Source organism: Dasypus novemcinctus, chromosome 10 (genome assembly GCF_030445035.2).
Source record: "Dasypus novemcinctus isolate mDasNov1 chromosome 10, mDasNov1.1.hap2, whole genome shotgun sequence".
Lineage (NCBI taxonomy): Eukaryota > Metazoa > Chordata > Mammalia > Cingulata > Dasypodidae > Dasypus > Dasypus novemcinctus.
Genome location: NC_080682.1, coordinates 57,714,506 through 57,729,182, shown reverse-complemented (window position 1 = coordinate 57,729,182; position 14,677 = coordinate 57,714,506). Strand labels below are relative to the sequence as shown.

General features: G+C 39.2%; 1 protein-coding gene across 3 annotated transcripts in view; it reads left to right on the top strand.

The window, feature by feature from the left end:
* Nucleotides 1-964: 964 nt before the first annotated feature.
* CAPRIN1 (cell cycle associated protein 1) overlaps nt 965-14,677 on the top strand; it is a 38,032-nt gene continuing 24,319 nt past the window's right edge. The window contains exons 1-4 of one of the 3 annotated variants that reach the window (XM_058305583.2): nt 965-1,368; nt 1,933-2,148; nt 14,049-14,111; nt 14,224-14,310. In XM_058305583.2, coding sequence (XP_058161566.1) covers nt 1,933-2,148; nt 14,049-14,111; nt 14,224-14,310 — 366 coding nt within the window. In that variant the 5' untranslated portion in view covers nt 965-1,368. Of the gene's footprint in view, nt 1,369-1,424; nt 1,668-1,932; nt 2,149-2,885; nt 3,043-14,048; nt 14,112-14,223; nt 14,311-14,677 lie in introns of those variants that run through there. The other 2 variants (XM_058305582.1, XM_071218111.1) reach the window with 2 other exon arrangements.

The window sequence follows — 14,677 nt, the reverse complement described above, 5'->3', positions numbered from 1 at the left end:
GACCACCTTTTTTTCTCTTCCATTTCACTGATAGCATGTTTTATCTCCCCGCCCCCATTTAGAACTTAAGCTCCATGAGGACAGGGATTTTTGCTTTGTTCACTCCTCTAGTGTTAAATTCCTAGCATAGTAAAGTGCTCAAATATCTGAATATAAGACTCTGAAGCTGACTGCAATAACTTGAGGCCAGAGGCTGTGGTTGTTTCTCCAGGCTCCCTAAGGATACACTGTTGCCAGCCAGTTTACTCATTTTATTCCCTTAGGAACAGTGGGTTAGGTAGAATCCAGTTCTAAATCCCTATTTCAGGGAATTTAAATTATAAATTGGTCATTTACTATTGTCATACAAAATTATGTTGCCGAATTCTCCACTATTTCTTTTACTTTTTCTTCTAGTCCTTAGTTTCTCATTTTCTGCTGTCCATGCCCACCTCCACTACAACCCTAGCTTAATCACAAGGCTCGAATAATTATTTTGGAGAAAAAAATTTAAAATAATTTCATGTATGTCATTCTACATTCTCTTAAAAGATATATGCAAATCTAAAACAAAAGGAGGGAAAAGTCTAATAACTGGTAATACTCAAGTCTATTGGATAACTACCTTAGGGTAGCTTAACATAATTTTAAACACGAGTCTGGAGTTTTAAGATTTTAAAAGTCACCAATCGTGCTCATTCCCAAAGCGTTCTACAGCCAACTCCCAGGTGACTGGGTGACTGTTTTGTGCGGGAGCGGTGAGTTGTGTCTATTTCCAAAGAATCTTTTGGGATGTGGGACTTTGCAGGTTCTGAATGAAGGGATTCTAGAGGTTGAGATTGCACCATTCACCCCGTGCATCCCTTACTTGCAGAAACCTTTGCCCCGGTCCCACCCTCACAACCCCAAGGGCTCTTAACTGAGCAGTCGACAGCTCCAAATAGAGCGGCTTGACACCTATTGTCCCTGTCTTGGCGTCAATTGACTTCGCCTGAAGGACCCCAGCTACGATTTCTCTCAAAACTAAAGGATTATTCCCGCAACCTCCCGCTGCAGATCGGTCCCGCCTTCTCCCCAAATCCCAAAGCAGGGGCGTGGACCCGGCGGGGAGGAGACCGGGCGGGCACTTCCAGGCAGGCGTTCGCGCTGGGCAGCCCCAGCGGCTGCGAAGGACCCCGCCGGCTGCTTCTCCCGCCCCCTCCGCCTCAGAGGGCTGCTAAGTCCCTCCGGCTCCCGGCTCTCCGCTTCACTAGTAGCGGCTCTCGGTGCAGCGGGGACAGGGCGAAGCGGCCTGCGCCCAAGGAGCGCACGACACAGCCCAGAACGTACCGCCACCCTTGTCCCCTCAGCCACCAGCTCGGAATCTCCATTGGTATCCGCGCGCGCACGGTGAGCGCCAACCCGGACCGAGGCGCTGAAGCGGAAGAGGGCCGCTCCGTGCGAGTGTTCTTTACCTCCGGATGGGCTGGAGCTTCGCGAGGGGCCTCCGCCCCAAGTTTCCCCTCCCCCCCAGTCATCTCCAGTGCCCTTCTCCGCCCCTTCTCTGCCTATTAGTTCCAATCTCTCCCTTCCCTTCCTCGGAAGGCGACGAGTTCCTGGCAGGCGTTGTTGGGCACCGTTGCCCGGGCCGTTGGCGGCTAGCGCCGCGAGGCCCCGCCCCCGGCGCGAGCCCCGGTGCCCCGAGGCGGGTAGGCCGAATTGGTGGCTCGCGCCGGGGGCGGGGCGGGGGGGCGGGGGGACGGTGCGAGGCCCGGCCGGGCGCCCCGCTGGCGGGTCGCGCGCGCGCCCTCTGTCTCTTCCTGCCCTCGCGGCGCGCGCCGGCCCCCTCCCCCACCCGCTCGCGCAGGCTCCCGCCCGCTGCGCGTTTTGTCCCGCGTCTCGCCCCGTCCGTCTCCTGACTCGCCGCGCTCGTCTTTCCTCCCGCTTTTTCTTCTCTCCCCTCACGGTCTAAAGATGCCCTCGGCCACCAGCCACAGCGGCAGCGGCAGCGGCAGCAAGTCCTCCGGACCGCCACCCCCGTCGGGCTCCTCCGGGAGCGAGGCCGGGGCCGGGGCTGCTGCGCCGGCTTCTCAGCACCCGGCAACCGGCACCGGCGCTGTCCAGACCGAGGCCATGAAGCAGATTCTCGGGGTGATCGACAAGAAACTTCGGAATCTGGAGAAGAAAAAGGTGCCAGGAGTTGGCGGGGAAGGGAGGGTGTGAAGCGGCTGGAATTCGGCGCTTCCAACAACAGGGCCCACCCTGATTGCTGTGGTCTTCTCGTCCATCTCTGGCGCTTTTGAAGGCTCTTGCTTCTCTTCCACCGGTCCCCTACACCCGGTCACCGCAGTAAACAGGAGCTTCGTGCCCAGAAAACGGGCTTCTAGGGAGGTGCTTGTCACCTGACCCGGACTCGGCGGTGCCCCCTAGGCCTCTTTATTACTCTCACCCTGCTGTGGGGCTGGCGTTTTGGCCTCTGGGAGTGGGATATGTAAGGGTGGGGGCGTATCGTCACGACCTAACTGTGTGATGCGCTTCTCTCGGTTAGCGAGCCTCGATTTTCTTGACGAGGGCCGGGGGGGGGGGAGAAATGAAGAAGTCCGGGTGTGGGGTGGAGGGCTCAACCGACTGCCTCGTGGGCTTGGGGCGGCCTACGTCCTTCAGTCGTGGGGTTTTGTCCACCCCGTTTCCGTGTACGGGAAGCCTCTTCGGTATTCCTTCATATTCCCGTGAGAGAAGTGTGTTTAGAATCATAAACTATAATGGCTTTCCGTCGAGCCCATTTTGAGTGAGCCTTCGATTTGCTGTCCCCCCTAATCTTATGGGCTCCCCTCTTTGTTTCGATTGTCTAGGTGCCCCCTGAGCCTCACGCTCCACTCAATCCCGAGATGATTTTCGGCAGCGCCTCTTTGTCCCTTGGGAACGCTAAAGTGGGGAGAGGAGGAGACTGCAACGGTTGAGATTTCTGGGGGGTGAGGGGCTCAGGAGTAGACGGAGGCGGTCGCAGGTCCCTGGGCGCACATGGAGAGAGTCTAACATGGCGGCGGCTGCGGGCAGAGGGAAGCGCTTTACAGGAGCTGCATTGTGAGCACAAAGCGAAAGCAGAGGGGGAGGGCAGCGGCCAGGCAGCCGCCCCTGCTGGCCTCCCCGCCCCTACGAAAAAATCGAGCCACACCTACAATATTTTTGGATTCAGTATTTGGCCATTCTGGGACACGCCGTGAAATATATTTTCAAGTCGCCCTTTTCTTTAATGCTTTCAGTACAGGACAGTGTACTGTTTAGAGAGACGTGTATGTCCGGGTGTGTGTAGTGTGTAGAGAAAGCCTCTCGACAGAGTAAATGAACTTTGAGATTAGAGGTGGAAAGGGAGGAACAAATCAGTAGCACAAAAAAATGGAGTAATTACACTTTTGAGTATTATGTTAACTTGCCTTTTATCCTAAAAAATAAAATATAACTTTCCTTTGGTAAGATAATTTTTGCTTGTCAGCCTCTACTACAACATTTATATTATAACATTGAATTTTGAGTACGTCAAATTTTAAAATATTTGTTTAGCTACCTATAGTGTTACTTAAGGATGTCGAGAAAATAGTTATTTGGCTAAAATTTGGGCTGTGGGAAATAAGTTGAAAATTGGTCATATTTAGGCCTTTAATTGCTTATTTAGTGATTTCTTTTACAGTTGGGGGAGTTATAAAACAAACATTTAGATTTGATATGGCTATCTCATCTTCAATATTGAACATTGGAAATATAATTTGAATTTCATGGACTTTTTTTGAAATTGAGATTCAATAACATTTCTAACTTTTGCCAATCCTTTATTTTGGAAACTGGTGTGTTTTAATATAAGTAATTGGAATAATAGATTTATCAAAGTCAACAAAGCAACAAAAATATTTAAATGTAAAACTCCATATAAATCTGGGTAAAATAAGTATGTCCAAGGACAGTATCATCTGAGTCTGCCCTCTGAATTACTTTTTGTTATTCTATTTGTACTTTAGACTAACTTAAGTATTTTTTAAAAATCCTCTTAATGCAACAATCTGGTCAATCTGGTTGATGCTTGAATACTTTAATTTTCAGAATTTCTAGGAAATCTCCATTTTCTTCTGGGATTGGAATTAGAAGATAAGTATTAATGATGCAATATTTTTAAGTATTTACATTTTAATGTATTTATATTAGAATGACTGAAAATTCAAAGGGCTCTTATAAAGTCAGGCACTGATTAGCAGCCAGCTTAGTTTTGAGGTGACTGTTAGATTGTAGTGTTGAAGTGCATCTAAAAATACAATTCTATTTTATAAGGTCTTTGAGGGCCTGAACCATGGCACTTCACTCATGTATAGGTGTGCATTCCTATTCATTGTCATAACCACACCCCCAAATTATAAAGGAGAAAGTAATGCCATTATTATTACAGTTTATAGACTGGACTAGTAGTAGTGAAAAAAAAGTTCTTTGGTAATGATAGAGATTTAACAGACTGTACAAAGTAACAAATGTGTTTTGTACCTTTTTTTCCCCTTGGTGTTTCGGGTCCTAGTGAAAAGATCAAGTCAGTTTGGTTTTGATAACCCACAGACTACGTGTGAAATAGGTTGGTAGGCAGTACAGATGCTGTGACTTAATTGCAATTAAAATTATAGTTTTGGGGAAACTCAAAGCATTTGGATTTTCCTCTAATTAAGCACATCTGCTTTCTAATGTAGATTGAACTTTTTTCCTATATCTATATGATTTACTGTATGAAAGGAATTAACTGATTCATTTTTCAGTAGTGAGTGAGAATTTTGAATGCTCCTGAAGTAGGATTTGCTCAGTTTTGAATCTTTTTAGAAACACTTAGTAAAATTAAGGTAAAATTGCCTTACAACTGGATTTCATTTTTCTTAAGTTCACTTAGCAAATTATAGTTGAGCTGTATTTCAGTCTTGACCTATTCATTCACATTGGGGCCTTCTGGACCAAAATGCCTTGTCCCTCTGGTTCTAAAATCAAGTAGCTTACCTGAAAGTTATAAGTAAGTATGTAATATTAAGACAGAGAATCGAAGTAATTTTATTGTGCTTCATTTAAGAAGTTTTTTGCAAATTTCTGATAATTTGAGCTCTTAGAGGAAAGCTAAGCATTTGTTCAGCGAGGATGCATATTTAACATTGATGAAACATGCTGTTATGTAATGTAACTAAATGTCTTAGATTTTGAAGTTTGAGCTTATAAAAACTGTAGCAAAGAGAAGAAATACAGCTGCGGTGAAGACTCAACTGTAAAATTCCATTTAAAAATCCTTTAAATGTGATTAGAGTACATAAGATATTGAATTATGATTCATAACTGCCTAGATTTTTTCATCAGTTTATTTGTGTAGAACTGGTTCTGAGACTCTGCAAGATATTTTGAAACCAAGTCTTCATTTTATCTGAAGAGCAAATATTGTTAAGTTTGATGTAGAATAAAGCATATTTTTAATTGTTCGCCTTTAAAATTGTGTGCTCTTTGTAAATATTACAGGTTTTAGACTCTAGCAACTTATGTAGGTGAAAGATTAACCAGTGCTCTCTTGCTTAAAAAGCAAAACAGCCTGCTGGCTTTGTAGCCAATATATGACCAGAACAGACAGCCGATAGTGTAGTTTTTCTTTCTACTCCCTAAAGTCTTTACATCTTTGCTGTTATTCGGAAAAAGGTTGCTAGGGTGTGAGAGAGGATAACATTTGTTCCTTTCAGAGCTTGCAGTCTGTCTCTCCTTAGACTTTTCAGTGCTGCTGTTGTACAGCATTTCTTTGTTAATAATTATGAATTAAAAATATTCCTTACTATTTTATAAGTAAAAATCTTTTCTTAGGGCTAACCATTGGAAGTTTTTCTTGACATTTAAGATTCCTGATGTGTTTCCATTGGTAGTAATAACTACTCTCTGCAATGCAGAAGGCAGGATTACTTTGTTTTGCATTCACCTTGTCACTGGGAAAAAAGCTATAATGCTTAATTTGTTTCTCTCTGCTTGTCTGTGTGTAATTGCGTGGTTTAGGGAGGTATTTAAAATTTGAATTTAAAAAGGTAAAGCTGAGAATTGTGAGAATTAAAAATTCTCTTATGTGATAATATGAGTACTTTTTTCTGAGTGAGAGTAGAAACGTAAATATTAAAATGAGAAAGGATTGTTTTAAGCTGGGCATATTATTTTACTTTAGGATACTTCCCATCTGGCAAATATTTCAATCAGAATGTTGTGTGACTTACAAGTAAATGTAGAGTTTGCCATAATTTTATATTATTCTCAGTTTACATTTAGGGCTGGATGAAGATTAGTACTCTTTCTATTAAATTAATAGATACTTATGAAAGGTTAAACTTAGGACAACTTTATTATGATCTTAATTTTATTAATATATGCTATAGAATCCAAGATTTTTAAGAGCTTCGCGGTATCTTAGAATTTAGTCCAATTCATTTTATAGACAAGGAAGTTGAGATGGCTCCAGTAAATTGAAGCAGATTGGTATGTGTGAGATTCCATGGTCTCTTGAAATGTTTCATGGGGATAATTAGAATTTGTTAATACCCTGGAACCTGGGTGCAATTTTTTCATATTTAAGCTGATCATGTAGAACTAAGTCAAGCTTTTTCCCTCAAATCCTGAATTTTAATTAGAGTTTCTCTGTTTTAAAAAGCTGAATGCAAAAGAAGAGCTTTTCATTTCATTGTTAGAACTTTATCAATGTCTCATTGTTAAACTAGGTGTTTGTAGTTTGTCCAGGTAATGGGTCCTGAGAATTGTGGCAGGTAAAGTCCCATCCGGTTATTAACATGGGGGCAATCCCTATTGTTGTGATGAAGTGAACTTTTTAAAGTTCAACTGAAGTTTTTCTTTATGATTAAAGAAGAGATTAGGTAAATTCCATATGCACATATTCCAGTTTCTATTCAAATGTAATATGTCATAGATGAGGAAAGTTTGGCTTAAGTTTTACCAGTAAAGAGAAGTAGGAGATGTGACAAACTTTCCATCTTAATTCTTGTCTTCCAGGCTCCTGGATAATTTTCAGTTACTGGTTTCTTTTCAGGGGAAATGAATGCACTAGAGAGGATGAGAGGGATAGCAGATGAGAAATTCAGCCAAAGTTGAATTTCAAAGTGAATTGCTTGGCTTCAGTTCATTTCTTTAGTTTTTCCTCTCGCTAACCAGTGCTTTTGTTAGATAGAATATAAGTATAAAAATATTGATGAAAGAGACTTTACTGGGCAGAGTTCAAAATTCATACTTTCTTAGGAAAGGGGAAGGTTGTGCTTTTTGATCATGCTCAACTAAAGTTGTCTCTACTTTCACTTCCTGTATTATTTACTGTTTGTATACTTCCCTTGGCAATTTTTATATTGCCTTATTATGTTCTACCTTAAGTGGTTTTCTTATTTGGTGGTAAGTTCCTTGAGGGCAGGGATTATTGATAACTTTACTCCATTGTTCATGGCATGTGATATATGCTAAATAAAGTTTGACTAAATCATTATGTAGAAATATTTGGAGCTTCATCAAAAAATAGTTAAAATGGATTAATCTGTGAGGGGGTAAATACTTTTTGTTTTTACACAGCAGTACTTGCAAAATAAATTTTTGGTCAAATGAAATTTTCCCTAAAGGGATTGATATTTCTTTAAGTGGATAGAGTTGATGAGTAGATAAGTGGAACACTTTTAAAATCTGGGTAGTATAAGCAAGATTTGTAAACAGTTTACAGTTCTTAGGAAGAAAGCTATAGACAATTCTTGATATTAAAACCATTGTAAATTATTAAAAATTTCATGACATTCCCGTCAATACTGTTACCCAAACATAGAAATAACTGAAATATACTTTAAGCATTCAGTAATACACTTTGGTCTCCATTTTGAATTATAGTTTACTTCTCATTACCTCAAACTCCCAAAGAAGTGTATAAATGACTCAGTTGTAGTCTCATCCTAATGATAGCTTTGCTATAGCAACTAATAATTCAAAAAACACCCTTTAAATTATCTGTAATCATTTGTTTTTTTCAAATGCACAGTTTTAGACTTTTAAGAATATATTTCAAAGTAGGTAGTACTAGAACTCTTTAATATTATTTACTTTCCTATTGGAGTTGGTTGCCTCCCTCATTTGGATTTCCCTTTGTAGCCGTGGACATGGCTTAAGGAGTTTTTACGATATTACCTTTTTATTTTTCTTCAGTTGGATGAATTGAATTCCCAAGTTGTTCATGTTAGAGTTACTCATACTTTCACTGTTTAATACTTTTGTTTACTAGAACAACACAGTTGTGACTTTAGCTACATGAGCATGCTTCTGGCAATTAAAGATAGTAATTATGGGTTACCTGTGGATTGTACTATATGTCTCTACTTTCCTTTTATAAACTAAGGAAACTTTTGCTTATTACCTTTCCTATCTTCTATGCATTTTACTAGCTTTTAATTCTCTGTTGAATTGGACAATGCAGGGGGGACATCTGCCTACCTCTGTGCTGCCAAGTCAGAACTGATGTTGCTAGATGAAGGGGGTGGCAATAATTTCTGGAAAGGCTGCTAAAAGAGTATGGAAAGTTGAGAGGAAAAGAAATCTTCATCTCTACATTTGTTTTTCTGCAGGCTCTTTCAGTATTCCAAAAATGATTTGACCTGGCGATATAAGATGATTTAAAGTATAGCTAGGTGCTGTTACTGTACTACTGTTGCTGTTTTAGGCTTTGTTTTTAAGTATTAAGTCCTAGTTTACAGATAATCTCCTTAATTGGGGACAAGAGTTAAGTAATTTCCTAGGTTTTTTTCAGGTGTTGTTTCCTTCCTTTTGTGACTGTTTACAGTTGTCTAGTTGAAGATTTTTTTCTTTTTTTGGAGTTTCCCACCTCCGTGTTTCTTTTTCTTTTTTTAATCAATTTTATCAAAATGTATTCATTCCTAGGTTTTTTTCAGATGTTGTATCCTCCTTATCTTTCCTTTTGTGGCTGTTCGCAGTTGTCTACTTGGAGATTTTTTTTCTTTCTTGGAGTTTCCCACCTCACTATTTTTTTCTTATTTTTAATCAATTTTAATGAAATGTATTTATAAACTATACAATCTCTCCAAAGTGTACAGTTAGTGGCATTGGTATATAATCACGGATTGCACTCATCACTTCAGTCAATATGAGAACGTTTTCATCATTCCAGTCATAATAATAAAAAAACAACACAACTCTACCCTTTCGTAGGTACCTCTCAATCTCTCCTCCTGCCATATGTAACTACTAACCTATTTCCATCTCTTTAGTTTATTTGCATTTATATTTTGTATAGATGGAATCAAACAATGTAGTACCTTTTGTCTAGTTGATTTCATTTAGCATATGTCCTTTATTATTATTATTATTTTTTACTATCGATGGAAGGTTAATATATTACTATACACTACTCTCCATAGTTTGCTTTGGTCATATTTTTGTTCATATATCACCCTGATAGTCACATCTTCACTCTTTTTCTTTATAATTGCCTAAATTAAAACACGGTTTTAAAAATTAATCATTTATGGAATTTGTTGGACATAACAGTAAGGAAGTAAAGCTCAGTAAGCTTTTTTGGGTGTTCATTGTCCGGTACCCTCAGCACTGTACTGAACTGCAAAACGTTCTATTAAGTAACTTGGTAATGAAAGATTGTTTGGGAAGAAATGAAGACCTAGATGTACTACCATTGAGCAGCATACTACTACTCTGATTGGAGGAAAGAAAGGAGAAAAGTTACAACAGTAGAGGTAGAAATGAAATGTAGGAAGAACAGGAATCCAGAGTGACATTGTTAGGGGAAATGGTGTTGAGCTACAAATGGTATTCTAGGATTTGGGACCTTAGGTAAGTTATTTAACTTCTTCATTTTCCCCTTAGTCAAATATGATTGATATTCCTGCCTGACAGGGTTAGCTGCCTGATAGTTGAGATTTAAATGTCTGTCACATAGTTAATACCATGAATTATAAGCAACAAAGAAAGAGGACATAGAACTTCAAGAGTGAGACTGGACAGTGCTTGTTGGAGTAATGATTTTTCAGTATCACATGACTATATGGTCTTTTGACAATCATGGGTATAGTCTCTTAACCTCTATCCCATGGTTCCCCTTCAGAGATCTTGGTAATCTGGGAAGTGGCCTGATTTTTATCTTGCTCATGAATGGTGGTATAAATGGACTTTTAAGACACTTAGGATGAGAATTAGATGTGGCGTAAGCGATTGAATTCCTGTATACCCACATGGGAGGTCTGGGTTCAGTTCCTGGTGCCTCCTTTTGGAGGACAAGCAAGATAGTGAGTTAATGCGATGCGCTCTCGCGGTGGGATGACATGAAGCACATGGAGGATAACATAATGAGAGACTCTGACAAAGCAGGGAGCGGAGGTGGCTCAAGCGATTTTAGGCACCTCCCTTCTACATGGGAGGTCCCAGGTTTGGTTCCTAATACCTCCTAAATTAAGAGGACCAGCATACAACAAAACAGACACGTGCAAATGCAAACAGCGAGGGGATGGGAGAAATCAATAAAATCTTTTTTTTTTTTTTTAAAGACACTTAGGATGCTCAGTAGTTGAAAAAGAAACTCTAAATTGAATTTCAAGATACAGAATCTAAGAGGCAGATTTATATCATCAGTGTTGTGGCTAGCTTTCTGATAAAGGTATCTTTTTTTGTGCTAGGAAAGCAGTTCCAGTATCCAGAAAAATTACTTAATAATCATTTATGTGTATTATATGAGTAGTTGAGCAACTTGTCTTCATTACTGCTATGTTTTAGGCAGCCATGTTTCTAGTTTAAGGAAGGCCAAAGCTTTTGTATGGGGCCCTTTTATCTTTGCCTGCCTCTCCGTGTTCATTGGAATTAATGTAGGATCAGTTAGAATGACAAGTCCTGATTCATATGTTGGACCAACTTTTAAGCCGTTTGAACTGGATATGGTAATAGGAATGAGGTCACTTAAGATAATGTCTCTGAGCATTATTGTGCACCGATTAGGCAAATTATACCTGGTTAAGTCCAAGATACTGCATCCCAAGGTACCACATGCTTTTCTTTATCAACAAACTTGGTGTAAGTCCAGCTATAGCAAGCTACCTTCATTTTGAAAATAGACTGTCAGACCAGTTGATTGAGGCTTTCTGTTCCTAGTGCAAATTGTGACATTTACCACTGAGTTTGATAGTAAAGTACTCTAAACTTCTGGAACTCCACTCACGATGCAAGATAAGCAAAAGTACTACTTAAAAATGGAAAGTGGTAATTCTTCCATCTTGGAAACTGATGTCTGTTTCCCAGGTCTGAGCACCTGAGAGAATGTTTGGATCATAAGTGAATCTTTTCTTATGCAAACAGTTATTAGGTTAAACTTAAAAAGACTGTAATTTGATCTAGAGGCAAATCACCATTCAATAAGTTTTCTAAATTGTTTAAAGTTGAATCTTTAGATACCCTATTTCCAAATTAAGGATGCCGTTTAATTCTTTGTAAGGTCATAAATTTTATGTTTGATTCAGAATAATTTATTTCCAGTTTCTACTGGGCTCACTATTACAAGGGAATTAAAATGTATTTTAAATAGATCAGTGTTTCTCAAACCTAAGCACAAGACAAAATTACCCTGAGGTCGTCTTAAAACATTGCTGTACCTAATCCCCTGAGTTTATGATTCAGTAGGTCTGGGATGGAACCTGAGAATTTGCATATCTAACAAGTTTCCTGCTGATGGGTGATGCTGCTAGCCTAGAGACCACACTTTGAGGACCACTGTTCTAGATCAAGATAAGGTCTTTGCCATGTAGAGATCTGATTATATGTATTAGTGTATAAAGATCTCTTCTAGTTCAGATCCTATGGTGATGAATTTAATAAAGTTCTGTACACCTTAGCAGCTAGGAGATCCTCTCTTATACAGATAAAAAAGAAAAAATAGTACCACTTGAAGGTAAAACAATCTTACCTTGTCATTCTGCAGTCTTATGAGTAAATTTTGGTACTTCCTCAAATAAGTTCCTATTATTTTGTATGACAAGTCATATTACATGACTTCTGCTGTTGGTTGAAGCAGTCACAAGCCCACCCAGATAGAAAGACAGGGGAATTGGATTGGTTCTTAATGGGGGAGTGCCAAAGTCATATTGTAGAAGGTTATGTGGAGCTGCAGATATTGTAGCCATCTTTGGAAAATATAATCTGCCACAGCTCCCTGGGTTGGGTGATGTTAAATTTGCTATTCTGTAGAAAATTGGAACTCTTCTCCTATAGGATAGAGTTCATACTTAAGGATTATTGTTAAATGAAAGTCCTGACAATATCCTGAAATCTGTCATAACATTTTTTTGTACAGCATAGGCTTCTAATGGTTTTTATTCTGCAAACTATGTTCATTTCAGAATATTTAAATGCACAAAGCAAAAGGAAAATTTCACCCATAATCCACTTAGATACTACTCTTAGCAATTAAAAATCTTTTCAGATTTCATGTATACATAGGCATTTTTTATTATTGTCTTTTTTTTTTTTAATGTTACATTAAAAAAATATGAGGTCCCCATATACCCCCCATCCCCCTCACCCTACTCCTGCCATAACAACAACCTCCTCCATCATCATGAGACATTCATTGCCTTTGGTGAATACATCTCTGAGCACCATTGCACATAGGCAGTTTTTAGTAACTGGTTTGATATCAATTTTGCTTGGCATATTTTTTAAATTCTCAGGACATTAAATGACAAAGTTAAGGTAGGTATATAAAATTCTACCCCATGAGAGAGGTACAATATACTCTCTGTGTATTAATTTTTAGATTTAGCAACAATTTCCTGAAAAATGCATAATATAGAAGAAAGGGCAGGATAATAAATGCCAGGTATAAATTAATAGCAATTTGTCTTTACCTAGTAAGTAATTCATCATTTTGAGTGTACCAGTGCTGAAATTTAGGCTTTCCTATATGCATATCTTGTAACAGTGTGGTATATCCCAAGTGATACTTAAAAGCAAATCTTGTTTATTTTTTAGTTCTTAAGAAAAGCCTACCCTATTTTAAAAAATGAATGAACTGTCTTTGATCTTCAGAATGTTAACATGAGTTCTGGTTGGGAGGAGGGGCAGAAATTTTATTAGCTTAAATTTTACATAGCTAGTGTTTAATTTACTCATTTTGGCACTTTATTCAGAATAGTCCCCCTTTCATGCACCCTTTCCCTGATAATGATAGATTCAAGGATATTTGTCTACTTATGTTTATAAAACTTAGTACTTTAAATGTCTGTTATGCTCACTTCCTGGGTATAAGCAGGGTCCCAAGCAAATTTTTTTTTTTTAAGATTTACTTATTTTATTTTATTTCTCCCCCACCCCCACCCCAGTTGTCTGTTCTCTGTGTCTGTTTGCTGTGTGTTCTTCTTTGTCCGCTTCTCTTGTTGTCAGTGGCACGGGAATCTTGTGTTTTCTTTTTGTTGCGTCATCTTGTTGTGTCAGCTCTCTGTGTGTGCAGCGCCATTCTTGGGCAGGTTGAACTTCCGCGCTGGGTGGCTCTCCTTACAGGGCACACTCCTTGCGCATGGGGCTCCCCTACGCGGGGACACCCCTGCATGGCAGGGCACTCCTTGGGTGCATCAGCACTGCGTGTGGGCCAGCTCCACACAGGTCAAGGACGCCCAGGGTTTGAACCACGGACCTCCCATGTGGTAGATGGACGCCCTAACCACTGGGCCAAGTCTGCTTCCTCCCAAGCAAATTGTGGCCTTTACTCATGTGGATAGAGCAGCCCTTTTTTTGAGAAACCTAAAGAGTAAACAATGTTGTTTCATTGCTTTACAATATTTGTTATCATTCAGCATGTTTGGTATACTTAAATTCATTTCTTGGCTCACTATTCACTAAATTTATTGAGGTGTTTTAATGTATAAACTTAAAACTGGAGTTTATTTATAGAGTATATTTAAGGAAAGAATTGAGGATTGTATGGGTATTGTGATTTTAGCATGACTAAGCTGGTATATGTCTTCAATATGGAATATAATTTTTTTTTTCTTTTATAATAGGGCAAGCTTGATGATTACCAGGAACGAATGAACAAGGGGGAAAGGCTTAATCAAGATCAGCTGGTAAAGTTAACATTTTATTAAAGATTTTCTACTCATAATTAAATATGAAAATTAATTTTTTGGTTCTTTTTCTTTTCAGTAAAGTAGTTGGGTTCTGTCTTTGCCATTTTAGGATGCGGTATCTAAATACCAGGAAGTCACAAATAACCTGGAGTTCGCAAAAGAATTACAGAGGAGTTTCATGGCATTAAGTCAAGATGTAAGTACAAGTATATACTATTGAAATATTAAAAATTTGGTTAGGAGAGAATTTTGTTATATTTTGCTCTACTGTTAAGAAGCTCTCCGAATCTCTTAAATTATCTGCATAGAGAGAGGGTTAGATTCAGTTATATCTTAAGATGCCTTCCAATTCTGTAAACCTTAATGTAACACTGAAAGATGTCTTTTAAAAGGACTGACTCTCAGCTATGACAAATATGTATCAACTGCGTATGTGTATGTAATGTAAGCATGAATAGATATTTATTTTCCATATATTCCTTTATGCCTAATAACTATCTTACAATGCCATTATCAGAAAATAAACTGAAGAAGCTTGATTATATAATTGGTGACTTGTCTGT